The sequence below is a fragment of the Mercenaria mercenaria genome, chromosome 4 (assembly GCF_021730395.1).
Source record: "Mercenaria mercenaria strain notata chromosome 4, MADL_Memer_1, whole genome shotgun sequence".
Taxonomy (NCBI): domain Eukaryota; kingdom Metazoa; phylum Mollusca; class Bivalvia; order Venerida; family Veneridae; genus Mercenaria; species Mercenaria mercenaria.
The window spans coordinates 47,948,710-47,976,568 of NC_069364.1; the positions used below are offsets into that span (position 1 = coordinate 47,948,710).

At 36.2% G+C, this 27,859-nt stretch overlaps 2 protein-coding genes across 3 annotated transcripts in view; both read right to left on the reverse strand.

Annotated features, from left to right (window-relative positions):
* LOC123551605 (AT-rich interactive domain-containing protein 2-like) overlaps positions 1–1,735 on the reverse strand; it is a 45,529-nt gene extending 43,794 nt beyond the window's left edge. The window contains exons 1-2 of one of the 2 annotated variants that reach the window (XM_053541089.1): positions 1,099–1,735; positions 881–974 (exon numbers count right to left, since the gene is read on the reverse strand). In XM_053541089.1, coding sequence (XP_053397064.1) covers positions 881–974; positions 1,099–1,190 — 186 coding nt within the window. In that variant the 5' untranslated portion in view covers positions 1,191–1,735. The remainder of the gene's footprint in view (positions 1–880; positions 975–1,098) is intronic. The other variant, XM_045340647.2, reaches the window with a different exon arrangement.
* Positions 1,736–8,236: 6,501 nt separating this feature from the next.
* The window catches only part of LOC123551606 (periodic tryptophan protein 1 homolog), a 31,973-nt gene continuing 12,350 nt past the window's right edge, over positions 8,237–27,859 (reverse strand). Inside the window, exons 7-16 of the mRNA XM_053541091.1 lie at positions 27,333–27,440; positions 23,418–23,533; positions 22,294–22,355; positions 19,694–19,790; positions 18,662–18,723; positions 17,987–18,098; positions 14,963–15,053; positions 11,961–12,082; positions 9,966–10,068; positions 8,237–8,505 (exon numbers count right to left, since the gene is read on the reverse strand). Coding sequence (XP_053397066.1) covers positions 8,297–8,505; positions 9,966–10,068; positions 11,961–12,082; positions 14,963–15,053; positions 17,987–18,098; positions 18,662–18,723; positions 19,694–19,790; positions 22,294–22,355; positions 23,418–23,533; positions 27,333–27,440 — 1,082 coding nt within the window. The 3' untranslated portion in view covers positions 8,237–8,296. The remainder of the gene's footprint in view (positions 8,506–9,965; positions 10,069–11,960; positions 12,083–14,962; positions 15,054–17,986; positions 18,099–18,661; positions 18,724–19,693; positions 19,791–22,293; positions 22,356–23,417; positions 23,534–27,332; positions 27,441–27,859) is intronic.

A 27,859-nucleotide genomic window follows, 5' to 3' on the forward strand; every position in this document is an offset into this window, starting at 1 on the left:
CCCAGTAATCTTGGAAAAATACTTTTTCAACAAATAAAATTAATATAAGTCATTTATTTATACAGATCTGAATATTTACCAATTCTGTTTTTATTTATCAGCTGGTGTTGTAAGTGGTTGCTATTAGACTGCGTTTTCAATATATAAATAAACAATTGCTATTGAATCATTCGAAGGTGGTCGTCTTTATCATCTGTCCGAGTTTATCATCAATACCAGTACCTGCTGGCACTAATTAAGTGAAATATGCTTTGGAATGCTATGTCCACTTTATGATCACACAAATCACATAAACCAGTAAGTTTAAATATAAAGTAGGACCATAATGAACTAGATATTTCAAAAGTAGCATCAGCATGTCATTATACTACAACATTCTTATACTGTGTTTATCGCTAGAAAAATAGTTACGGTATAAACCTGCTGTTGTTTAATATTAATAATATGCACAGAAAGTTACAGGTCTGTTTTCTTATGAGAGTATTTTCTGTCATCAGCTGTAAGATGTTTAGAGTGACCTTTTCCTGTAAGTAACCAATTACTGATTGCATCCGCAATTTTACCTTCAAACTTTAATTTTTATGATATTTTACGTTTTCTGTTTTTCATCACACAAGATAACATGCAAAGATATGAAATAACATGCAATTACAAATGTAAAGTATACTAAATCATGTTAATGTTTGAAGATAAAATTGTGTATTGCTTACAACCAGATTGACCAGCATTTTAAACCGACATCTAAAGACAGTAATATTTAGGATAGGAAGAACTCTTTTAATGTCAAGGTCATATTTTTCCATAAAAATGAGTGAGAAATATCCAAATCTAGCAATTAATTACAAATTGAAAAGGAACAAAGGCTTTATTTCATACAAACCTTTTTCCAGCCTCCCTGTCTTGTCACAGTTTGATACAGTAAATAAAGGTCAACCTCTTTATTCCCACATCTGGGCAGCAACTGAAAGCTTGTCCTGAAATAAACACAATATTCAACAGTCAAACAGCACAATCTAAACATGTAGAGTCTATAATGTTTATCTATACCTAAAATGAAAGTAGATAACGGCTAGGGTTTACTACATATGCTAAACTTACCCTCGATTGTAATGAAAATTTCTGAGGCCATCAATGAACTCTCGTTTTTCCTGTTCGTAACGGCGAAGGTCTTTGTTCAGATTTTTAGCCATTTCTGTTCACAAAACGGATCCTTGCGCTGTTTTCTAGTAGAAGACGCTGCTTCAGGTGATCCGTAAACCGGTGACAACAAACGCGATAGTCAAAACATCCCACCTTGTTGGTCACGCAGGGAAAATCCACGATAACTTGAAAGGAAAATTCTATCGCTCAGTCGACTGCCGCACAGCCGAGTAGTACACAGCGGTGGAGTACAAATCCAAACACAAGTAATCAATACACAATATAGGTCCTCGCGCTAAAACAAGGAATAATTTTCCTATACAGATATCTGATAGTTCTGCACTACAGTTACATATTTGACCGTTCGCGAGTAAAAATCGACGAAAATTTCTCAACAAAAAGCATAATGAACATGCCAAAAATCAATTTTTCTTCAGAGGGATATGGCGTATTGCTCATTATCCCGTCAAAATATTCAAGATGTCGGCGCTCATGCGCGGAACAAAGAAAAATTACATTTCAATTAAACAGTTTTCAATGCCCTTTCTTTCATTTAGTGACGGTTATTGCTCATTTTACTTCAATACGACCAGTTTCCATTCTTTCCAAGTAAGCAGCAACAAGATTTTCAGCGACTAGCGCGTGCGTAAATATTTCTTTACAGGTAATGTAGTCTGTGACGTCATAGCGTGTTGGCTGGTATACTGTACGCGAAAGAAAGCGCAACAGTCTAGCTTGTTGTACCTGCGTCGAATATACATATAAATCGGGTTCAGGTTTAAGCTGAGGACAGTTTATTTCTTTTTGTAGGAAATTAATAACAATTAAAGTTGACAGAAAGGTTTCTATGAGGAGTCTTTTAGTAACGATGTGTTGTTAATATCATTAATTAGGACTACAGTCTACACAAAAAAGAACGTGTACCTATTAAAAAATATTAAATTTGTGAGCTATTTTTACTATTTGTTACAATTTGTTTAATATAAAGAAACAAACGACAATTCTTTATTTTGATTTTATTTTAATTTATTAGCACAAAAGTATCAAGTATATAATTTTAGTAATGTCCTGTTGGTGCACATCTTGACCCGCAAAGGAATATTTAAACTGAGCGCCGCCGTCGCTAGTAATTTACAATAACAATACAGTCTAATATACTGTAATCGCATAAATGTGTCGATACTACTGGGTTTTACCCTGCCTAAAAATAGAAAACAACTGACACAGAAACTCACTACTTGCTAGTGATTCCGTTTTCTCGATAAGCGCTATTGCCGAGTTTAAGTAAACCGCAAAATCCTACCGTACAGCAATACAATCTTGCCAGTCAATATCCAATATAAACAATTTACAACAATCCAGTTCGTATATACATACAGAATTTCGTCGTATTCATAGGTTGACATTATTCACTCGACCGGTCGGCTGTCACCAACAACAGGCTCTTAAAGTTTGGTTTGAAGACTTCTTCACTGATGACACAATTTCACAAAAACTTTTTACCTCATCTGCTCGCCATCGTCCTCTGCTCGACATACCCTGCTAAAGTAGCGAAACCGGCCAGGTGGCCAGTACAAGTAAGTTTTGGAACTTCCCACTGTTGGCAGCAAATCCGTCTAACTCTTGAAACTTTAATATCTCAGACAATTTAAAAAAGACTGCTCAACCGGAAGTCGACATTTTCTGGAGATAAAAGCACCGTCTTGCGCGCAACACTCCGTCTCCATCATTTACTCAAATTAAAATAAAAATGCTTCATGTCCCACAAAACACGAGGTTTGAGCGCAACGCTCCGTTTCATCAAAGCAAACGTTTCTAAAGTCAAAAATTTAGAACTGTCAAATAAAGCAGATTGTTCTATGAATGCCCGAATAAAATCTAAAATCACTTTTGACCTTTAAGTGTGACTCTGACCTTCGGGACTGGGGCTTAAGATTTTACCCTTAAGATATCCAGATTTGCGCGCTTTCCATTTATTTGTGTGTTCTAGTCACAGCAAAACAAGTTCTTATGAGATAGATTTGTCTTTTTAAGTGTTTGTCCGTGCATTACTTATGTATTCTTTTGCGTTCGCTATTAAGAATTGCGTGCGGACATGCACCCTTTAATTTGCAACGTTACACTGCGGACAGATCAGATGTTTTCCAAGTAACGCTGATTTATCTCCTTGTCAATGAAAAGGAGGATGTCCTCACTTCTACATTAACTCGAAGGCCGATTAGTTTTTCAATAGTTTTGGCCTGTACCATTTCAAGCGATATTTCCATAAATACTTACAACTTTCTATATCAAACTACGCTGTTACCGAATCGGTTTGCGGTCGATCCAGTACTATTACACTGAACCAATGAACGCGCTCTTGTATATGTGCATCGAACAAATAATATGTACTACGGGTTCCCACGATTTGCGCGAAATAGTAAAATAATGAATGGAAGAGTATACAGGGCTTATAAAAGTGGTCATATACGTGGTGTATAATTTTTTTAAATCGTTGCGCCTTAGAAACAATGAAAATGTAGAAGTCTACGTGAAAGGAATACTTTTTGTTAAGGTCATATTTGAATGTTTAGTAACTAAAACATTGTTTTAGGATACAATTATACAATTCATAGATACATTTATTGTGAAGGATACTTCAATGCTATATAGAATAATAAATATATGGTTTGGTAAATGGCGGACTTACAAAATGGATGAGCCCTATTTTTTCGAAATCCATTTCCTCACATATAATCGGATCTGGCCAAATTCATTAGCCCCTATTCCAGACACAAGCATACAAAGAAAACACAGAAAACACCCTCAAGAAGGCAGAAGGTTATACTTTGCTGTACACGTGCAGAACGGGTTTCCCCGAGCACGTACTTCCAATTAATAGCGTAGAAAATTTACGCCCGATCTGTACGTACGATGATTTTTTGTCCATCTGAAATATGGAAAAAAGTTAAGAAAACGTTTAGCTATTTTAATGAACAGTTTATGTATGAACGTAGTCATGTTTGTTTTGTCGGGTCAGTGCTGCTTGCTATGTATGAGCGTAGTCATGTTTGTTTTGTGGTGTCAGTGCAGCTTGCTATGTATGAGCGTAGTCATGTTTGTTTTGTGGGGTCAGTGCAGCTTGCTATGTATGAGCGTAGTCAGGTTTGTTTTGTCGGGTCAGTGCAGCTTGCTATGTAAGAGCGTAGTTATGTTTGTTTTGTGGGGTCAGTGCAGCTTGCTATGTATGAGTGTAGTCATGCTTGTTTTGTTGGGTCAGTGCCGCTTGCTATGTATGAGCGTAGTCAGGTTTGTTTTGCCGGGTCAGTGCAGGTATCTCAGCGAAGCTTGTTATGTATGAGCGTAGTTATGTTTGTTTTGTCGGGTAAGTGTAGATATCTCAGCGAAGCTTGATTTATATGAGCGTAGTCATGTTTGTTTTGTCGGGTAAGTGTAGATATCTCAGCGAAGTTTGATTTATATGAGCGTAGTCATGTTTGTTTTGTCGGGTCAATGCAGATAGCTCAGTGAAGCTTGCTATATATGACCGTAGTCATGTTTGTGTTGTCGGGTCAGTGTAGATATCTCAGCGAAGCTTGCTATGTACGAGTGTAGTCACGTTTGTTTTGTCGGGTAAGTGTAGATATCTCAGCGAAGCTTGCTATGTATGAGTGTAGTCATGTTTATTTTGTCATGTCAGTGCAGATAGCTCAGTGAAGCTTGCTATGTATGAGCGTAGTCATGTTTATTTTGTCATGTCAGTGCAGATAGCTCAGTGAAGCTTGATATGTATGAGCGTAGTCATATGTTTGTTTTGTCATGTCAGTACAGATATCTCAGCGAAGCTTGTTATGTATGAGCGTAGTCATGTTTGTTTTGTCAGGTCAGTACAGATATCTCAGCGGAGCTTGCTATGTATGAGCGCAGTCATGTTTGTTTTGTCAGGTCAGTACAGATATCTCAGCGAAGCTTGCTATGTATGAGCGCAGTCATGTTTGTTTTGTCGGGTCAATGCAGATATATGCGCGAAGTTGTTTAATTTGTTGGGGATACAATGTAGGTGTAGACGCCTATCGTTCTGGGGATCATTTGTTCAAAGCTAAAGGTTACTGTCACATTTAGCCGATCAATGACGTCAGAACGTTTGGAACTTCTGTCTTGAGTATAGTACGCTTGTCTGCGGCCCTACTGTTTAAGAGTCAATATGTCAAATAAATATTAACACAGAGACTGGATTTTTTCCGATATATAACTTCAGAACGACTGGACTTACGACCGCCTAAATCCTTATACTGCCCTCTATTGATTTCGGGTTCAGTAAGTCAAAGGTCACAGTAACATGGAGGTTGAAAATGGTCTGCAATCAATATGGGCCTACAACATCCAAACTTCACGAGTGCCTGTAAGCAGTAGATGACCGCTATCGTTTGGGAGTTCTGTACGTCAAAAGTCAAGGTCACAGAGACTGAAAAACGGTTTCCAATCAATAACTGGAGAATTCTTAAGCCTACGGCCTTCAAACGTCATAGGATGATTGCCAGAGATCAAAACATCAATGTTTTAGTCAAAGGTCAAGGTTACAATGACTTGATACCCCAAACGGTTTTCTGCCAAAAACTAATACATGATTTGGCCTACATACGTCAAACTTTATAAGGTTTTAGTTTCATTAGACCAAAGGGCAAGTCCACAATGGCCTTGGTGCTGAAATGCATTTTCAAACATGGACTGTAAAATTGCCTGGAAGTAAAACATCCAAACTTGAGGATAATATATCAATGCGAGTTAAGCTTGTTTCTTTTCTTCAATACAATATCTTAAGGTGCAAATATTTCATTTTCATGAAGATATTTTTCTCTAGGACTTTCATTGCTGCTGAACTGTGTGACAATGAAGGGAGACAATTTAACAACTTACATCAGCTTCCAAGTAAAGTTTTTGAAAGGATCTTTTGAACATTCCTTCTTTATCAACCAACCAGGTACCAATGTTATAATATTCTAGTTTTTAAACAAACTCAAGCCTCCAACTGGTCGCTTGAATTAGACAAGGGCAATGCCTACTTTCAGAGACTGGTCTCCAAATTTAAGACCCTCGGGGGTTTCAAAGTGACAATATGTACATAATTATAAGACCTTCAGGGTTTCAAACTGACAATGTGAATATAATTTCAAGACCCTTGGGGTATCAAACTGACAATGTGTAAATAATTTTAAGACCTTCAGGGTTTCAAACTGACAACTGGTATATAATTTAAGACCCTTGGAGTTTCAAACTGGCAATGTGTATATAATTTCAAGACCATTGCATCATCAAATTGACAATATGTATATATTTCAAAACCCTCAGGATTTCAAAATGACAAAGTAGATATAATTTTAAAACCATAGGGGTTTCAAACTGACAATATGTATATAATTGTAAGTCCCTTGGGTTTCAAACTGACAATGTGTATATAATGTTAAGACCCTCGGGGTTTCAAACTCACTATGTGTATATAATTTTGAGACCCTTTGGGTATCAATCTAACATTGTGTACATAATTTTGAGACCCCTGGGGTTTCAAACTAACAATGTGGATATAATTGTAAGACCCTTGGGTTTCAAACTGACAATGTGTATATAATGTTAAGACCATCAGGGTTTCAAACTGACAATGTGTATATAATTTTAAGACCATCGGGGTTTCAAACTGACAATGTGTATATAATTTTAAGACACTTGGTTTCAAATTGACAAAGTGTATATAATTTTAAGAAACTGGGTTTTTAAATTGACAATGTGTATATAATTTTAAGAAACTATAGGTTTCAAATTGACAATATGTATATAATTTTAAGACACTTGGTTTCAAATTGACAATATGTATATAAATTTAAGACACTCTGGGTTTCAAACTGACAATATGTATATAATTTTAAGACACTCTGGGTTTCAAATTGACAATGTGTATATAATTTTAAGAAACTATAGGTTTCAAATTGACAATGTGAATTACTAAAGCTTAGTTACAAATCACTGCTTTCTCAAAAAATTTGTTTTTGTTTTTTTTGTCATTTACCAAAATTATATTATGCTATTTTTGTGTTACTGTTGTAAGTTACAAGCTTCCTTTTCTGTACAAAATAGATCTGTACCGTGTCTAAAATAATAAAACATTTGTCAACAGTTTGTTTCCATGTTGTGAGATCTGGGAGTAAAATAATCCTAGAAGAATTGACAATATACAGACAGAACATTTCTTTAATTGGTATTTACTTATAACTGACTGATGGAAAAAGTATATCTGATACAAAGTTATAAATAAATACAGATCACTTTTTGTGCTTTGAGAGGTGAGAATAACAATGAAAAATGTTTTGAAAGATACTGTTCTGAACTAAAAACTAAGCCATTGTAAAAACAAACTGAATAAAGTATTTACAAATTTAGAACTGTTTTGTTGGTTAGTTTTGGGTTTAACGCTATTTTTCAACAGTAGTTCAGTTTTGTGTGAATGAAATAAACCGAGTGAATTTTACTGGAGTTGTTCTTATTAATCCCTTGTGAAGATCATCCGAACTACACTTTAGTAACCTTTATACATGTGTAACTGTTATGCCGATAAACCGTAGTTTGCAGTTGTAGTTTGTAAAATTGTTGTTGGACTTATATTTTTTCAATTCACATGTTATTATATCCAACAATGTATTCATTAAAAGCAAATTTACTTTACAGCAGTCATCGGTAATATAGTTTATTATCATGCGGGGAGTTACCTCCTCCTTGGCATCGAAAATGCAAAAAATTCTCTTCCTTTTATGTGAAAACGCAGAAATCTGCTTCACAATTTTTAAGGCAAAAAAGCAGAATATTTTGACCACAGAAATAACACGCTATAACAGGTAACTTGCAATTTCCCTACATGATATTGGGGTGGACAAATCTTTTTAGATAGCTATCTTTTTACATCCCCACCCCTGGGGATAAAACGTGCAACCTTTTGGTACAGTCTTCTGCTTCACCTACCACCAACCATGTTTAAGTCAACAGAATTTCAAGCATTCTGTACTTTAAATGGTGTAAATCCCATGGCAGAAATAAAGTGACTTGTTAATGCTAAAATAACAACCATACATAACTGTAAATTCATGTGTTTATTCATTTTTAATTTAAAACTATTTTACAGAAGGAACTATCAAGTATTATTCAATTTTTTTGTCTTTTTCTTCTTCTTCTTCTTTTTAGTTTTTGCACTACCCGTTGATGTTTCTTGGTTTACTGTATCTGTTTCCATGGACACCTCATTCTCTAGTGTTTCCATGGCAACAGCAGAATTCTCAATATTATCATCTTGATCATGTGACTTCTTACCACTTGCACCAGGCTCACAGAAATGACTGAAGACTGAAGAAATATGAAGAAATGATGTAGATGACATTGTAACAACATAATGCAGTGCATTTTCAGGACGTATCATTTTAAGTAATACAAAATGTTAACCTGTATCATATAAAATGTCTTCATTAACAACATTAGGAAACTGCAGTACTACTACAGTATTTGACAGGAAAAGCAAATTTTGTGCTTAAATTTACCCAAAAACCTAACCAATGTTTGATACAAGTAATTTAGCTCAAGACATTTGTATCCTCAAACGATCTCAAAATGCATACAGATATATAATACCAATCAATTATTAAGTCCTGCACCCCAGCTACCTCCTCCCAGGAGACAGATATGATTGTCAAGTTTTTTTAACAAGACAGCCATGAAGGCCCTGTATCGCTCACCTAACATATTGACCTAAAGATCATCAAAATTAACAGTCTGACCAAGTTTCATTAAGATATGGTCATAAATGTGGCCTCTAAAGTGTTAAATAGCTTTTCCTTTGATTTGACCTGGTCACCTAGTTTTTGACCAGACATGACCCAGATTCGAATTTGACCTAAAGATGACAAGATTAACATTCTGACTAAGTTTCATGAAAATACAGTCATAAATGTGGCCTCTAGAGTGCTAACAAGCTTTTCCTTTTATTTGACTTAGTGACCTAGTTTTTGACCCCACCTGACCCAGATCTGAACTTGACCTATACTATAGATCATCAAGATTAACATTCTGACCAAGATTCATTAAGATATGGTCATAAATGTGGCCTCTACAGTGTAAACTAGCTTTTCCTTTGATTTGACCTGGTGACCTAGTTTTTGATCCTACATGACCCAGATTCAAACTGGACCTTGAGATCATCAAGATTAACATTCTGACCAAGTTTCATGAAGATACAGTTATAAATCTGGCCTCTACAGTGTTAACAAGCTTTTCCTTCAATTTGACCTGGTGAACTAGTTTTTGACCCCGGATGACCCAATATTAAACTTGTCCAAGACTTTATTGAGTGAAATTCTGACCGAGATTCATTAAGATTGGGCCCAAATTAAGACTCTAGAGTGTTAACAAGCTTTTCCTTTGATTTGACCTGGTGACCTGGTTTTTGATCCCAGATGACCCAATATTGAACTCATCCAAGATTTTATTGAGGGTAAAATTCTGACCAAGTTTCATTAAGATTGGGCCAAAATTGTGACCTCTAGAGTGTTAACAAGCTTTTCCTTTGATTTGACCTGGTGACCTAGTTTTTGACACCAGATGACCCAATATCAAACTCATGCAAGATTTTATTGAGGGTAACATTCTGACCAAGTTTCATTAAGTTTGGGCCAAAATTGTGATCTCTAGAGTGTTAACAGTCAAATTGTTGACAACGGACGATGGACACAGGGTGATCACAAAAGCTCACCTTTGAGCACTTCATGCTTAGGTGAGCTAAAAACAGAAACAAAACAGGTTAAACAACTCACCATCTTTGATGTCCCTTATGTCCCATACCTTCACATTTTTCTCTCCACCGATACCAAACACGTACGGTGCGTCTGGGCAGTTGCCCATGCTATGTAACTGACCCTGTAGGTATATGAATACACACAGGTAAATTATTTTTATCTCTGCATGAAAAGATAAATTGAAAGCTTGTACTCTAATCATGTTCTAGGAAATATTCTACAGTCAAATCTCCTTGTCTCAAACTCCACAAGACAAAAGACATTTACCGTAAACCTAGCAATGTTCGCAGATATTATATTTCTGTTTTAACCATTAGTATAGTTCAAATTAAAGTAGAATACCATTTTTATAATTTCGTGAATATTAAACCTCGCCAACATACTCAGAATTTTCAAATCTGCGAAATTTTGACCCAGGGAAAATATGTGTTTTTACAGTATTCTCGAAAACGTTCGGTTTTATTGTAGCCTTTAAATATAAATGCACCCTTGGGCCAATCCTTTTCATCCATATCGACGGTTATTCACACCCCTGATTCTTCATTTGTTTGCCATTTAAAGCAGTGTCTTTTCTTAGGCGATTAAACCACATATAGACATAATATTTTACTCACAATAATATTTTGTATTGACTGCTGACTACAAATTACATGTATATGTTGTTCAATAGATGCATATTGTTTTTGTTTTTTATCTCCTGTTTGCCTGATGGATCAATATTGAAAAGGCTGTTACATCATACTTTTTGAAGAAATTTGTCAATCAATTGAGTTAATTTGGATTTGTGCACTCATTTTATACAATTGGTACTAGAATTTGAGTTATTAATATGCAGGTATGTGTAAGTACAGAACCATTTCATAGCGATCTATTTAAGCTGAAGCTAGAATCTTTGCTTTTTTGTTAGATCAGAGTTTTTCGCGGCTATTAATTTCACAGAAATATACTACCTGCGAAAGGCACTAATTTAAAAAGTACGAAAACAATTCTAGGTTTACAGTATTCAATAGATAGCAGCAACTTGTGGATTTTCAATAGATAATTTGTTCAAACTTTAACCCTAACCCTGCTAAATTTCTATCATGAATATGTCCATCTTTCAATTGGACAGTGCCATTACCTGTTAAAAGGGGTGATTACCAAACAGATACTGACTGAATGGCAAACAGTGCAGATCATGATCAGACTGCACAGACATGCAGGCTGATCATGATCTACACTGGTCGCAAAGGCAGAAACAATCGTGTACAGCATGCTAAGGGTTAATAGTTGCATCCATAATAAAAAGTAACATCACATTTAAAGTATATACTGCTTAAAAAATTGAATGAAATTGTAACTACCATGTCCATATTTCAATTCCATCATGCAAATTTAATTTCTTTAAACACATATTCATAATGAAACATGTAGATGCTACTGAAGTACAATGCAACAAGTATACACTTAACCTTTAGCTGGCAGCAATTGGTTTTGCCTTTGCGACCAGTGCAGACAAAGATCAGTCTGCATGTCTGTGCAGGCTGACCATGGTCTGCACTGTTCGCTATTCAGTCAGTAAATTTTCAGTTAACACCCCTTTGAATAATAAATGGTATTGCTCAAACTGAATGATGGACCAGTCCATTTTAGAAATTTAACAGGGTAAAGGTTAACATCTCTTAAAATAGACATTTCAGAGTGTTAAAAATATGCACAGTCTGATACATTAAAAGGAGTTAAACTCTCTAAAAATATTGAGAAAGAAATACCACTGTTGTATGTCTGAAGAGTGATCTATACTCTATATAAAGAACCAGATAGTATCAGCCATTAGTCATAAAACATGTATTATACTGAAATTTTTCAAGGACTGCACAAGGAGTTCATGCTCAGAATTAAGGTATTGGAATTATCAGAGTTGGCAGGAAAAAAGTTGGAATCCAACTTGGATTGTATGTAATTACTTTAAGTTTTGTATGGCCTCAATTTTTATAATTATCTGAAGAGGAAACTTCAATTTGTTTTTCCTACCAATTTAATATCCTGACTATGGACAAGGGAAGGTTTGTCTCCTTCAATATCCCAAACTTTCACAGTATGGTCTATGGAGGTAGTGACCAGTAATCGCGGATCTTCACTGCTCATACACAAACCTGAAATACATAATGTCATTGATCTTCACTGCTCATACACAAACCTGAAATACATAATGTCATTGATCTTCACTGCTCATACACAAACCTGAAATACATAGTCATTGATCTTCACTGCTCCTACACAAACCTTAAATACATAATGTCATTGATCTTCACTGCTCATACACAAACCTGAAATACATAATGTCATTGATCTTCACTGCTCATACACAGGCCTGAAATACATAATGGCATGTGGAAATTTCTGAACAAAACAAGATATACAAGACAGTCTGAAAGACAGCTAAATCCCCCACCAGTGCTATGGATAGTGAACGGGTAAACCTTTGACCTTAAGCAGTGACCTTGACCTTGAACTGACATGGCTGACTCATGAATTCTTGAACGTCTTGATGAGGTGATCATTTGACCAAAGTTTCATGAAAATCCTTCAAGGGGTTTAGGAGATACAGAGCTCAAACATTTGACCTTGAGTTGTGACACTGACTTTGAGTTGACATGGCTGACTCATGAGTTCTTGATGAGGTGATCATTTGACAGAAGTTTGATGAAAATCCTTCAAGGGGTTTAGGAGATACAGAGTGGACACAAAATGGAAGGCTTAAATCTTTGACCCTAAGATGTGACCTTGACCTTGAGCCGGCATGGCTGATTCACAAGTTCTGCACATTGTTTTGATGAGGTGATCATTTGACCCAAGTTTTATAAAATTCCTTCAAGGGGTTTAGGAGATATAGAGCGGACACAAAATTGGAAGGCTAAAACCTTTGACCTTGAGTTGTGACCTTGACCTTGAGCCGGCATTGCTGACTCATGTGTTCTGCATATCGCTTTGATGAGGTGATCATTTGACCCAAGTTTCATATGAATCCTTCGAAGGAATTAGGAGATATAGAGCAGACACAAAATGGAAGGCTCAAACCTTTGACCCTCAGTTGTGACCTTGACCTTGAGCTGGCATGGCTGACTCATGGGTTCTGCACATCGTCTTGATGAGGTGATCATTTGATCCAAGTTTGATGAAAATCCTTCAAGGGGTTAAGGAGATACAGAGCAGACACAAAATGGAAGGCTCAAACCTTTCACCCTAAGTTGTGACCTTGACCTTGAGCCATCATGGCTGACTCATGGGTTTTGCACATCGCCTTGATGAGGTGATCATTTGACTCAAGTTTCATGAAAATCCTTCAAGGGGTTTAGGAGATATGGAGCGGACACGAAACAAAAAACAAAGACTTGAATAGTAACAAGTTTCTTTGATTTTATTTTTTTTTCAATATTTAATTAGTGTCTCCCCGATTTTTGGCTTGATCCCAACATATCTGCCATCATTCTGTGTAAGTTCCGTTTATGAATTCAACAAAAACAAGAGCCGTCACTAATGGTGACAAATGCCCCCGCAGCGCTCTGACCTTTGACCTGGTGACCTTGACCTTTGACCTGGTGACCCCAAAGTCAGTAGGGGTCATGTACTCAATAAGTACTATCAGCATGTGACGTTTAAAGGTCCTGGGTATAATGGTTCGCAAGTAAAGTGCCTTCGTGCAAAGTTAACATTGTGACGAACGAACGAATGGACGGACAGTTGAAAACTAATATGCCTCCCTTCGGGGGCATAAAAACCTTTGCAAGCCAACTCAGTGTCTTTCTCACACAAATGCTCAAAGCACAACTTGGAGTAGAAGCAGGGAGCGCATATGGTTCTGTGTTAGTATTTTTATTCGCTAGATTGTAAAGGCATTTCACAAAAGATAAAAACATTATATGTAGGCATGAGCTTTTTGTTATTGCCAACACAACAAGTTGTTAATTTTGGGTTCAGTGCAGTATCTGCACTTTTCCAAGGAATTTCATTTCTGTAATGTAACTTAACCGGTATTCCTGGACTCTGTACCAATACTATCCTTTCTCTGCAAATAACTGCCAATTTCTTCACATGAGTCAGAGGTTTATTTTTTGTTGTGTTTACACAACCATAGGTCATATGGCGACTTCATGCTTTTTATGGTGGGGAAGACTCCAGGTATAATTTCAGTCATTGGAGTACACCTAGACAGAACCACTGATCATTGCAAGTCAACTAGATGACTTTCTCTACTGGAAGAACTCTAAACCCAAAGCAATGTTTCAGACCCACAGTATTGAGAGGCAAGTGATATGAAGCAAGTGACCGTAACCACTCAATCACCAAGGCCCAGAACCTCTCAATGTCTTCAATAAAATCGTCACAGAACATACACCTTGCCCTGGGATCTGCACTCTCCCTATGGAGATAAGCAGGTGGGCGACTTTATTAACATAATGAGCTAATCATTCTTCCAGTGAACTCAAATCAGACCAAACGAATTCATGGATCATTCAAATATTTTGAAATTACAACTCTGTTTCTTTTTTCCTCTTTTTGGAGGGGAAGTGGGGGTGTGGTTTGACCAAACTTTTCTATGGACTTTGTCTACTTACAAGAAATGGTTACATATTCAAACAGTAATTATAAATTTTAACACAGACTGCCTAGTTCTTACGAATTAATAGCCAGCTACTTCCTAGCATGTAATAGAAGTGGAATCAAATTGCTTTAGACAAAACTAAGCTTTATCAAACTATTAGGAAGAGAGGACTGAACTCTTCACCTCCAGTTTGTCATGCGCCATCATTACTGAGGAGAGTAGAAGGGATCTAAAGCAGTGGCAAAAAACTCAGATGCTTAACATACCTGTGACACTTTCAAGGTGTACAGTTGTGACAATTTCAGTGGGTGCTGGCTAGGTGTATACTAAGATGGTGAGAGAGCATTTGACATACCTGTGACAATTTTAGAATGTGCTGACAAGATGTACAATGTTATAACCTGGTGAAAAAGTTATGTGCTTGACATACCTGTGACACTTTCAGAGTGTGCTGACAAGGTGTATACTGGTTTATCTTGCCGTGAATCCATATAGAACACATGTCCTGTATCTGTACTGGCCTAAATACATAATTAGATTGTTTCATACATTTTAAACCCCGCATCAAGCACACCATTATGGTATTCTCCCACTACATACCTATCCCTCAGTAAGAATACAATCAACTTAAAACTAGAGATGCTTTTGAGAAAAGCGCATGTCTCCCACAACTGCCCCTATGAACAAGAGCTGTCCATAAGACAGCCAAGCTCGACTATTCGAAATATTGTCACAGAAGCTGGAAATTATTACCCAAAATGTTAAATATCAAAAGAGTTTTAAGTTCAAAAGGGGACATATCAGAGTTATGGGACTTGATGCTATCAACTAGTTTTATAACCCCGAAGAAACATGTTAAGTTTCAATTCAATATCTGCATTAGTTTTGGGGATAGTAACTTGCATGTAAAACTTTAACCAGAATTTTCTAAGTCCAAAAGGGGGCATAATTTGCTCAAAATACATGTTAAGAGTTATGGAACTTGACCCAGTGAGGTAGGTAATTGATCTAGAAAAAGAATAAATAAGTTCCAAATCTATATGCCTTTTAGTAATAGCTGTATGTACTTGCACGCAAAACTTTAACCAGAATTTTCTAAGTCCAAAAGGGGGCATAATTTGGCCAAAATACATGCCAGAGTTATGGGACTTGACCCAGTGAGGTAGGTAATTGATCTAGAAAAAGAAAAAATAAGTTTCAAATCTATATGCCTTTTAGTAATAGCTGTATGTACTTGCACGCAAAACTTTAACCAGAATTTTCTAAGTCCAAAAGGGGGCATAATTTGGCCAAAATACATGCCAGAGTTATGGGACTTGACCCAGTGAGGTAGGTAATTGATCTAGAAAAAGAAAAAATAAGTTTCAAACCTATATGCCTTTTAGTAATAGCTGTATGTACTTGCACGCAAAACTTTAACCAGAATTTTCTAAGTCCAAAAGGGGGCATAATTTGGCCAAAATGAAGGTCAGAGTTATGGGACTTGGTGCTATCAACTAGTTTTATAACCCCGAAGACACATGTGAAGTTTCAATTCAATATCTGCATTAGTTTTGGAGATAGTAACTTGCATGTAAAACTTTAACCAGAATTTTCTAAGTCCAAAAGGGGGCATAATTTGCTCAAAATACATGTTAGAGTTATGGAACTTGACCCAGTGAGGTTGGTAATTGACCTAGAAAAAGAATAAATAAGTTTCAAAGCTATATGCCTTTAAATGATAGCTGTATGTACTTGCATGCAAAAACTTAACCAAGGTGTGACGCCGACGCCGACGCCGACGCCAGGGTGAGTAGAATAGCTAGACTATTCTTCGAATAGTCGAGCTAAAAATGTTAGTTTCTCTAGATGTTTTAGACGAGTGGATCCAATTAAATGGTCTGGATGAGTGGATCCAATCAGTAATTCAAGGGCCATAAATCAAAAGTGCCTGGGCGGATTTGGCTAGTTATCGAACTTGGGTAAGGTCTTATGGCCAAACACATTTTGTTCAAGTTTGGTGAAGATCGGATGAGAAATGAAAAGGCAGATTTTACGATAATTCAAGGGCCGTAACTCCAAAATGCCTAGACCGATTTGGCTAGTTATCGAACTTGGCCGAGGTCTCATGGTCAAACACATTTTGTTCAAGTTTGGTGAAGATCGGATGAGAAATGTTTGATTAAGAGTGCGGACATGAGTAAAAAGGCCAATTTTTCGATAATTCAAGGGCCATAACTCCAAAATGCCTGGACCGATTTGGCTTGTTATCGAACTTGGCCGAGGTCTCCTGGTCAAACACATTTTGTTTAAGTTTGGTGAAGATTGGATGAGAAATATTCGAATTAGAGTGCGGACAAGAGTAAAAAGACCGATTTTTGGTAATTCAAGGGCCATAACTCCAAGACGCCTGGACCAATTTGGCTAGTTATCGAACTTGGCCGAGGTCTTATGGTCAAACACATTTTGTCCAAGTTTGGTGAAAATCAGATGAGAAATGTTCAACTTAGAGTGCGGACAAGCTTTGTGACAGACAGACACACACACACACAGACTGGAGTAAATCAATATGTCTCCCACCACTGTGTGGTGGGAGACATAAAAATTTCACAAGAAATAAGTATAAAGTAGTATTTTGCAGTAAAATAAGCAAAAATATAGTGTTCATTCAAACATTCATTGCTATGCTAAAGTTAACATTTAAAAAATAATTTAAATAAACGGCTCATATCTCCACAAATAAACCAAGTAAAGCAAGTGCACCACAGTGAAAAATCAACTGTTAGAGCATCCATGGCTCGAGAACCTTGAGTCACTTGAACAGTTCTCGTTACCTTATTTTTACTAGCCTGGATTGCTTAAAACGCTGAATAACTCAAGAGTGTTACTCTTGCCCTAGAGACCTAATAAAGATCAGTGTTTGACTGTAATTTCTCTTCTTCTGCTTGGTGCCATGTACCAGAAATAATCATAAGAGACACACTGTTTGCTTGCGCATTTATAAACTGTAAATGCCAAACAGAGAAATATATTCTGTTTACTGTGAAATTCTTATGTTTTGTGGGGAATTAGTTTTTGTAGATTTTGCAGCTGCTACAATCCATAAAATAAAATCCAAACATAAGCATAAGATACCTATCTTTTTTTATCTGATCAAATAAAATATTTACAAATTTATATCCCTGTGAAATTGCAATTTTGGAAAAATTCTAAAAACTTTTTTAATACACATCCCCCATTTTAGCCTAAAATCCTGGGAAAAAACTTTTTTGTGGTCAATTCTGAGGTAGACTGAAAATGAGAGTTGAGTTTACATTGACACCAATAATAAATTTTGATTATGCGGTACGTAGTACAAACAATATAATGCTTGTAATGTTTGTTTGCTTTGGTATTTATATCCTCTTACTTAAAATTAATACTTTTTGTTACGAAATGGGAGCTATGTAAGTCGAGCGTTTGGTACTATACTTACAAAGAAATTCAGAGGTGAGAAGTTGTTCCATAGAACTTTCTCAATCTCCCCTTTCATGCTCCAAGATTTGTGATTTGTATCTGGAGATCTACAGTCATACATCTTTACACATCTACAATGAATACCAGTAGGTGAAAATACAAACGTGAATTTTAAGAAAAGTCCAGAATGCAACATTCCCATTAATCAATTCAAAGACTATACAGAAACGTCCAATCAGACATCATTCAATACAGATTCACAGCCTGGAATCCAGTACTACAAAAACCTGAATGTCACAAAAATGTAGCTTAACTGAAGTATAAAATTTGTTCTTACTATATATATAATAGATGGATTTCTTTTAAATCTGTACCATAAACCACATTCCTACAATAACTCAGCATTTTAACTCCTATGATTTTATCTATCTAAACGATTACAACAAGTACAGATTCTCAATAGATGGTAACAGATTTTAATTAGGACTTGTGCAAATATAGTAAATTCTGACTTCTTATCAAATGATCCCGACAGCAACAGTATGTTTTTCTACTGAATGTTATACCAAATGGTAAATAAAGTTAACAGGTTCATCATTTTAACTATCAAAACTAACCCACAAAGAGCATTTGTTTCAATAGTATGGAATTGTATCTATTATACATTACATATAAAAGAGCTAAATTTACTTACTTGTCAAACGATCCAGACAGCAACATATGTTCTTCTACTGGATGCCATCTAACGCACTGTACCTGTAGATAAAATAATACAATATTTTACTTGCTGAAGGTGCAGATTGATATATCTGGCTAGAGGGCAACTGTTCATGCAGTAACAAAAGCTTTTCCTCAGAGCAGTATTTGATAATAGTAGCATATGAATTTATGCATTCATTCATACACAATATCTGATAATAGTAGCATCTGAATTTATGCATTCATTCATACACAATATTTGATAATAGTAGCATATGAATTTATGCATTCATTCATTCATACACAATATTTGATAATAGTAGCATATGAATTTATGCATTCATTCATACACAATATCTGATAATAGTAGCATATGAATTATGCATTCATTCATACACAATATTTAATAATAGTTGCATATGAATTTACACATTCATTCATAAACTACAGCATGTTAGTCATCTTAAACCCTGTGGTGTAAGAGAAGTTTTTTGTGTTTGGTTTAACGCCGTTTTTCAACAGTATTTCAGTCATGTAACGGCAGGCAGTTAACCTAACCAGTGTTCCTGGATTCTGTACCAGTACAAACCTGTTCTCCGCAAGTAACTGCCAATTTCCCCACATGAATCAGAGGTGGAGGATGAATGATTTCAGACACAACGTCGTTTATCAAATCGTCACGGAGAACATACGCCCCGCCCAAGGATCGAACTCACGACCCCATGATCCATAGACCAATGCTCTACCTACTGAGCTCAGCGGGCTGGTTTGGCGTAAGAGAATTTTTTCCAGTGTAATGCCAGCACGATCCCATGTTGGGCACCAATGTTAAAGGGCAAGAAAAATGTGCAGTCAAACCTGGATTCAAACCCAGGGCCTCGGAATACCATTACAATGCTTTTCATTGCTAAGCTACTAAGCCGCCTACACATTTTCTCACTGTTTTGATATTTAAGTTCTATACCATGAAAGTTGTTTGGATTAGACTGTAATTCTAATGACTCGATAAGATGAAATATGTCCAAACCTTATCTTTATGTTGTTTTAATGACATTGCAATACGCCCCTCTGTGAGATCCCAAAGACCAACTGTGTTATCTGCTGAAGCACTTGCTAGAACATGTCTGAAATTATGTAACATATAATACATATCATATAACACTATTAAAGATACTCATACCATTAAAATTACAATGGGTGCCAATATAACACAGCAAACATGTGTTTTCCAGACATACACCAGAGCCACTTTTGAGGAAAGCGCATGTCTCCCACAACTGCCTAATCATCTGAATTGTAAAAATAAAGTACACTTCAGGAGTAAGTTTTGGTTCAGTAATTCAAAGGGCCACTCGGTTCGGTAAGTTTCGGTTTAGTTATTCAAAGTGGTTCGGATCAGTAATTCAAGGGCCATATTTCCGAAGTGCCTGGGCTGATTTGGCTAGTTATTAAACTTGGCCGAGGACTTATTGGCAAACACATTTTGTTCAAGTTTGGTGAAGATCGGATGAGAAATGTTCGACTTAGAGTGCGGAAAGATCTCTGACAGACACACGGACACACAGACAGACAGGAGTAAATCAATATGTCTCCCACACCACTGTGTGGTGGGAAACATAATAATCCTTTCAATTCTTTTAAGTCAGACATCAAAATAAACTGATAAATTTTACTCACTACACAACAGACTAGATTTTATTCATTTATGGAGTGTTTTTATACCTAAATACTACATAGAATGCATAGATTTATTTTTAGTTTTCAATTACTATTCATAGTGACAAAAGTACTTTCTAAATTTTGGAAAAAAATGACAAAAATCTGGAGTCATTCTGAGAAAATACAATAAAATATTGAGGCATCCTCAGGAAACAACACCAAAACTCAGACAAGAGCATTTTGAGAAAATACAACGAAATCTGGGAGTATTTTCAGGACAAGAGGACCATGATGGTCCTGAATCGCTCACCTATCCCCACATGACCCAGTGTTGAACTGAGTATGACGTCGTTATTTCTATTATTTGACATAGTGACCTAGTTTTTGAGCACATGTGACCTAGATATCATCAAGATAAAAAATTCTGACCAATTTTCATGAAAAATATGACCTCTAGAGAGGTCACAAGGTTTTTCTATTATTTGACCTAATGACCTAGTTTTTGAAGGCACGTGACCCACTTTAAACTTGACCTAGATATCATCAAGGTGAACATTCTCACCAATTTTCATGAAGATCTTGTGAAAAATATGGCCTCTACAGAGGTCACAAGGTTTTTCTATTTTTCGACCTACTGACCTAGTTTTTGACCGCACATGACCCAGTTATGGACTTGACCTAGATATCATCAAATTGAACTTTCTCATTAATTTTCATGAAGATCCATTGAGAAATATGGCCTCTAGAGACATCACCAGGTTTTTCTATTTTTAGACCTACTGACCTAGTTTTTGACCGCACGTGACCCAGTTTCGAACTTGACCTAGATATCATCAAGGTGAACATTCTGACCAATTTTCTCTTGAAAAACATGGTCTCTAAAGAGGTCACAAGGTTTTTCTATTTTTAGATCTACTGACCTAGTTATTGACCACACGTGACCCAGTTTCGAACCTGACGTAGATATCATCAAGGTGAACATTCTGACCAATTTTCATAAAGATCCCCTGAAAAATATGGCCTCTAGAGAGGTCACAAAATTTTTTCTATTTTCAGACCTACTGACCTAGTTTTTGACCGCACGTGACCCAGTTTCAAACCTGACCTAGATATCATCAAGGTGAACATTCTGACCAATTTTTATGAAGATCCATTTCAAAAATATGACATCTACAGAGGTCACAAGGTTTTTCTATTTTTAGACCTACTGACCTACTTTTTGACCCCACGTGACCCAGTTTCGAACTTGACCTAGATATCATCAAGGTGAACATTCTGACAAATATTCATGAAGATCTCTTGAACAAGAGGACCATGATGGTCCTGAATCGCTCACCTATCCCCACATGACCCAGTGTTGAACTGAGTATGACGTCGTTATTTCTATTATTTGACACAGTGACCTAGTTTTTGAGCACATATGACCTAGATATCATCAAGATAAAAAATTCTGACCAATTTTCATGAAGATCTCATGAAAAATATGGCCTCTACAGAGGTCACAAGGTTTTTCTATTTTTCGACCTACTGACCTAGTTTTTGACCGCACGTGACCCAGTTTCGAACTAGACCTAGATATCATCAAGATGAACATTCTGACCAACTTTCATAAAGATCCCATGAAAAATGTGACCTCTAGAGTGGTCACAAGCAAAAGTTTACGCACGGACGGACGCACAGACGACGGACCCCACGCGATCACAAAAGCTCACCATGTCACTTTGTGACAGGTGAGCTAAAAAACAACAAGATGAGTAAATGAAATCAGACATAGTTAATACTTTCTATTAACCATTCTCAATAAATTTCTGATTTTCCTTGTGTATGGGAGAAGGTGAATATACTACTGACTTGCAATGACATGCAGTCCTTGTTCTGCACAATATTTTATGTACAAGATATATTTTCTATGCTTAGACCATATAGGTCTGCCAGTATACTCAGTGCGATACAAAGTTCATGTTTTACCTGGCTACAGAATTCCATGATAAATCTAATACTGCATCTGTATGACCAATATGTCCACCTTTCTGAAAGTGACAATTAATGAAATTTAACAAACTGAAACCCATCATTATAATGGGGAAAAAACACACATTTCAGCGACAGGTTTGCCCAAAAAGACATCTCAAACTTTCATTATAGACATGAATACATGAAGTACTTTTCTATCCCAGTTATTCACATTAAGAGAAAAGGTATAAATATCCAAGAAATTTTATGTTCCAAATTTTGAGTATGCGAAAAACGATTATTTTTCAGATTTTGCAGGCGTCCCAAAAGTTTGGGTGTCCCAACACTTAAGATACAAAACAATATGAAAGATTCTCTACTCACAAGAAACAGGACAAAGTTGCTCAAAACTTTTATCCAGTGCTTAAGCTATCACTGATTTATTTTCAAAATCTTTATACATAAACACTTTACTGAAATCTTGTAAGACATAAGACATTAAATGTTTTTATAATCTATATTCTGTAGTTTTTCAAAAGAATATGACAAAAATATAAAGAACAAAGCCAACCACTTGCCACTTGACAGCTTATCAAGAAAATTAATATTTGAGCAACTCGATCCAGGATATCTTACCCAACATAGCAGAGCAGTCAAAATTTCATTCTTACTATGAAGTAATTTAATTTTGTAGACTGGCTCAACCATGAAAAGTAATTCCCCACGAAGTAAATGGTATCACAGTATAAATGCATATAGGATGTATGATTTTTATTATATATTTCTGCCACAGGGTGAGAAAAATGTGCAGCCAGACCAGGACTCAAGACAAGCTGAACATGATCTCAGAGTATATGCAGTCAAGGTCCCATGTTGGGAGCCAAATGTCACAGGGTGAGAAAAATGTGCAGCCAGATTGGGATTCAAGCTGTGCCTCGAAATACCATTCCCATACTCTACCTACTGAGCTACCCGGCTGCCTACACATTTTCTCCCTGTTTTAATATTCAAGTCCTATTCCGTCACATTTCAATCAAACACAGAGTTAAAATTTAGAATACAGAAAATAAATGTTTTAAACAAGCAGAGACAAGATTCATTTGGGCATCTACCTATTCAAGACATAATTGAGTGATTACCTTTTTCTTCTTAGTCACTTTTTCTCCTAATGTAGCCAGAGGTTCTAAACTTTCTACCAAGTCTACATCCCATATATCAATTGTTGGATCCATGGTTGCTACAGCAACAAAGTTCCCTGAAAATAAATAAAATTATTCACGGTTTTCATTGTTACTTATGCATCTTGTTTCTTGTCTATACAGTATCGGGTATATAAACTTAAAAGCTAGTCTTTGTTTTTTACGGTCTATAGTTTCCCGCTTACTTTCCGACTCAAAGATTTTCTCATTTTATTGCATTTTCGTAGTTCAAACTTCACTCGAGGCAAAGTATTTGGCAGTGAAAGTTGATTAGTGTGCTCTATTCCCACCCTCTCTCCCTTGTCAGTATCTACAGTTTGAACTTGTAATACTTCAGATCTATCTATTGTTCTTATTCTATGAAGTGTCGTTTGTTTTCAGATGTCATGTGTTGCTGTATGATGTTTTATCATTTAGACAAGAATTTTCACTGATGTCTGAATTAAAATACTTTTAGTCTTTTTCAGGAACTGATGATCAAGCTCTCCATGATGGACGACTTACTACCCGCTATGACTATGTATTGAATAAAACTGAAATTTCATGTTATTGTATTGCTGGCAAATACTAACGCCTGTCACCTAATACTTGTTGCTTTTGAAGTGTAGTAACATGAAATTAGTGAATAATTAAAGGTCCAATACTAAGGAAAGTGAACATTTTAATTTCTTTTAAAAAGCACAGAAACTATTTCATTTTATTGGAAAATGAAAGTTGGTATGTAAAAATTCGAAATAAATCGCAGTATATGTACAATTATTTTTCTATGAAGTATGAAGAAAGTTAAAAAGACCTGGGGGTCATTCTGTCGATTCATTGAAATTTCAACATAATACACATACATTTCTTTGAGTTCCAAAGACCTTCTGTAAATTTTGACCTGCCAATCTTCATTATTTAGTGTCTTGCAGAAGTCTATGCACTGGCTATGAAAACAAGAGCTGTCCGTAAGACAGCCAAGCTCGACTATTCGAAATATTGTCACAGAAGCAGGAAATTATTACCCAAAATGTTAAATATCAAAAGAGTTTTAAGTTCGAAACGGGACATAATTTGACCAAAATGCATATCAGTTATGGGACTTGATGCTATCAACTAGTTTAATAACCCCGAAGAAACATGTGAAGTTTCAATTCCATATCTGCATTAGTTTTGGAGATAGTAACTTGCATGTAAAACTTTAACCAGAATTTTCTAAGTCCAAAAGGGGGCATAATTTGCTCAAAATACATGTTAAGAGTTATGGAACTTGACCCAGTGAGGTTGGTAACTGACCTAGAAAAAGAATAAATAAGTTTCAAAGCTATATGCCTTTTGGTAATAGCTGTATGTACTTGTACGCAAAACTTTAACCAGGATTTTCTAAGTCCAAAAGGGGGCATAATTTGCCCAAAATACATGTCAGAGTTATGGGACTTGATTCTATCAACTAGTTTTATAACCCCGAAGACACATGTGAAGTTTCAATTTAATATCTGCATTAGTTTTGGAGATAGTAACTTGCATGTAAAACTTTAACCAGGATTTTCTAAGTCCAAAAGGGGGCATAATTTGCTCAAAATACATGTCAGAGTTATGGGACTTGGCCCAGTGAGGTAGGTAATTGATCTAGAAAAAGAAAAAATAAGTTTCAAATCAATATGCCTTTTAGTAATAGCTGTATGTACTTGCACGCAAAACTTTAACCAGAATTTTCTAAGTCCAAAAGGGGGCATAATTTGGCCAAAATACATGTCAGAGTTATGGGACTTGACCCAGTGAGGTAGGTAATTGATCTAGAAAAAGAAAAAATAAGTTTCAAATCTATATGCCTTTTAGTAATAGCTGTATGTACTTGCACGCAAAACTTTAACCTTTAGCATGCTAGATAAATTGTCGTCTGCTGGAAATGCCGTCTGCTAAAATTGTAAAGTTCATTCAATTTGCTCCAAAATTGGAAGAAATATTGTCAGAGTAGCAAACAGCTTGGAACCTGATCAGACGCCGATTTAATCGGCGTCTGATCTGGTTCCAAGCTGTTTGCAAAGGCTGTTAAATTCGCCTGCAGCAGGCTAAGGGTTAACCAAAATTTTCTAAGTACAAAAGGGGGCATAATTTGGCCAAAATGAAGGTCAGAGTTATGGGACTTGGTGCTATCAACTAGTTTTATAACCCCAAAGACACATGTGAAGTTTCAATTCAATATCTGCATTAGTTTTGGAGATAGTAACTTGCATGTAAAACTTTAACCAGAATTTTCTAAGTCCAAAAGGGGGCATAATTTGCTCAAAATACATGTTAGAGTTATGGAACTTGACCCAGTGAGGTTGGTAATTGACCTAGAAAAAGAATAAATAAGTTTCAAAGCTATATGCCTTTAAATGATAGCTGTATGTACTTGCATGCAAAAACTTAACCAAGGTGTGACGCCGACGCCGACGCCGACGCCAGGGTGAGTAGAATAGCTAGACTATTCTTCGAATAGTCGAGCTAAAAATTGCCAACTCACTTTCCCTTAGTAATGGACCTTTAATTTACTTAAAACGAAAAGTGAGTAAATTAAACAGACGAAATGGTATGGTGTAGGTTTACAGGGAGACACGGTATGGTGTAGATGATCCATCACAGAGTGTACTAGAATAGTCACCAGGTTTTCATTAAAGTTCCTAACAGACTACAGAAATGCTTCATGGAACTGGAGCACATATGTATACCTTACCTTTACCCGCTATAATAATTTGGACAACAGAAATGATTTTTGTTTTTGTTTGTTTGTTTGTTTTGGGTTTAACGCCGTTTTTCAACAGTATTTCAGTCATGTAACGGCGGGCAGTTAACCTAACCAGTGTTCCTGGATTCTGTACCAGTACAAACCTGTTCTCCGCAAGTAACTGCCAACTTCCCCACATGAATTATCAGAGGTGGAGGACGAATGATTTCAGACACAATGTCTTTTATCAAATCGTCACGGAGAACATACGCCCCGCCCGAGGATCGAACTCGCGACCCCCTGATCCGTAGACCAACGCTCTCCCTACTGAGCTAAGCGGGCGGGCGAAATGATTTTTGAGTTACATCTTTATCTTCACAATTTTTTTATATAAGCAAATTTAAAATCCTTCTTTAAGGATAAAGTTACCAGCCTGACATGACCCACATTCAAGTGTGACCCTGATCTCAAAGTTACGAACATATCTCTGCCACAGTTGGGGAAAAAAATGTACATTTTTGGATTTGGAAGTGACCTTAAACAGGCCTCTGTTATATAAGGATGAAAACTCCTGATTCAGTTGTTTAAAAATGCTTAAAAAAATGTTGCTGCACAACAGTTATGACCCAGAATTGAGTACCAGTTTGAAGAATGAACACTTTGCAACAGGTTTAAAACTATCGGGGAACTATTAAAACATTTATCAGTTTTTGTTATTGTAATATAAAGTTGGATATATCACTATTAGAATGTGTAAACTGATTTTTTGTGCATTTGTGAGTTGGCCTTACAATTCGGCCATTATTCTTTTATGACCTCAACACTACTGTAAAATTTTGTTTGTTTGTTTTGGGTTTAACTTCATTTTTCAACAGAATGTCAGTTATGTAAAGGCCCACAGTTAACCTAAACAGTGTTCCTGGATTATGTATCAGTACTTACCTGTTCTCCACAAGTAACTGCCAACTTCATTACATGTATGAACCAGAGGTGGAGAACGAATGACTTCAGACAAAATGTCTTTTACCAATTCGTCATGAAGAACATACGCCTCACCTGGGGATCAAACTCACAACCCCACAATCCACAGATTTGCTCTCTCCCTATTGAGCTAAGCGAGCCGGCTCCACTGTGATAAAGAAACTATTTCAAACATAAAGTAGTACCTGTACTTCCATCCCTTAGATCATAGTCTATCCACTCCAACGCAAGTGGAAAAGATGAGAGTAGCATATCATGGTGAACATAGAGGTTCTCCAACTCTGCATTGTACACTGGAAATAATGTCAAAAAATTGTACATATCATTACGAATGTCTAGCAATAGTTTTTCTCATATAAACAGCTTCATATGACCATACCATGAAATCGTTAGCTTTTGTGAGGGACTAACTTTTGTAGATTTCACTCAATGAAACTTATTCCCATGGAACAAAGAAAATTCCTATACATTTTCTCATTTAAATGAATAATTTAAATGTGAAACACCCGTTTTGGTCCAAGCACAGAATTTTATGTGAAAGAAATAGACGATTTTGCAGTATCAACTTACTTGAAGAATTCAAATTTCAAAGAAAACAATAACTCTTTTAAAATTTTGTCGAACCAAGAGAAAAACTTTTAAGTAGCAGTATCAGATCAAATTGAATCTTTAATGTTTGACATTAGCTGTTGCACAAACCCACATTTTGCAT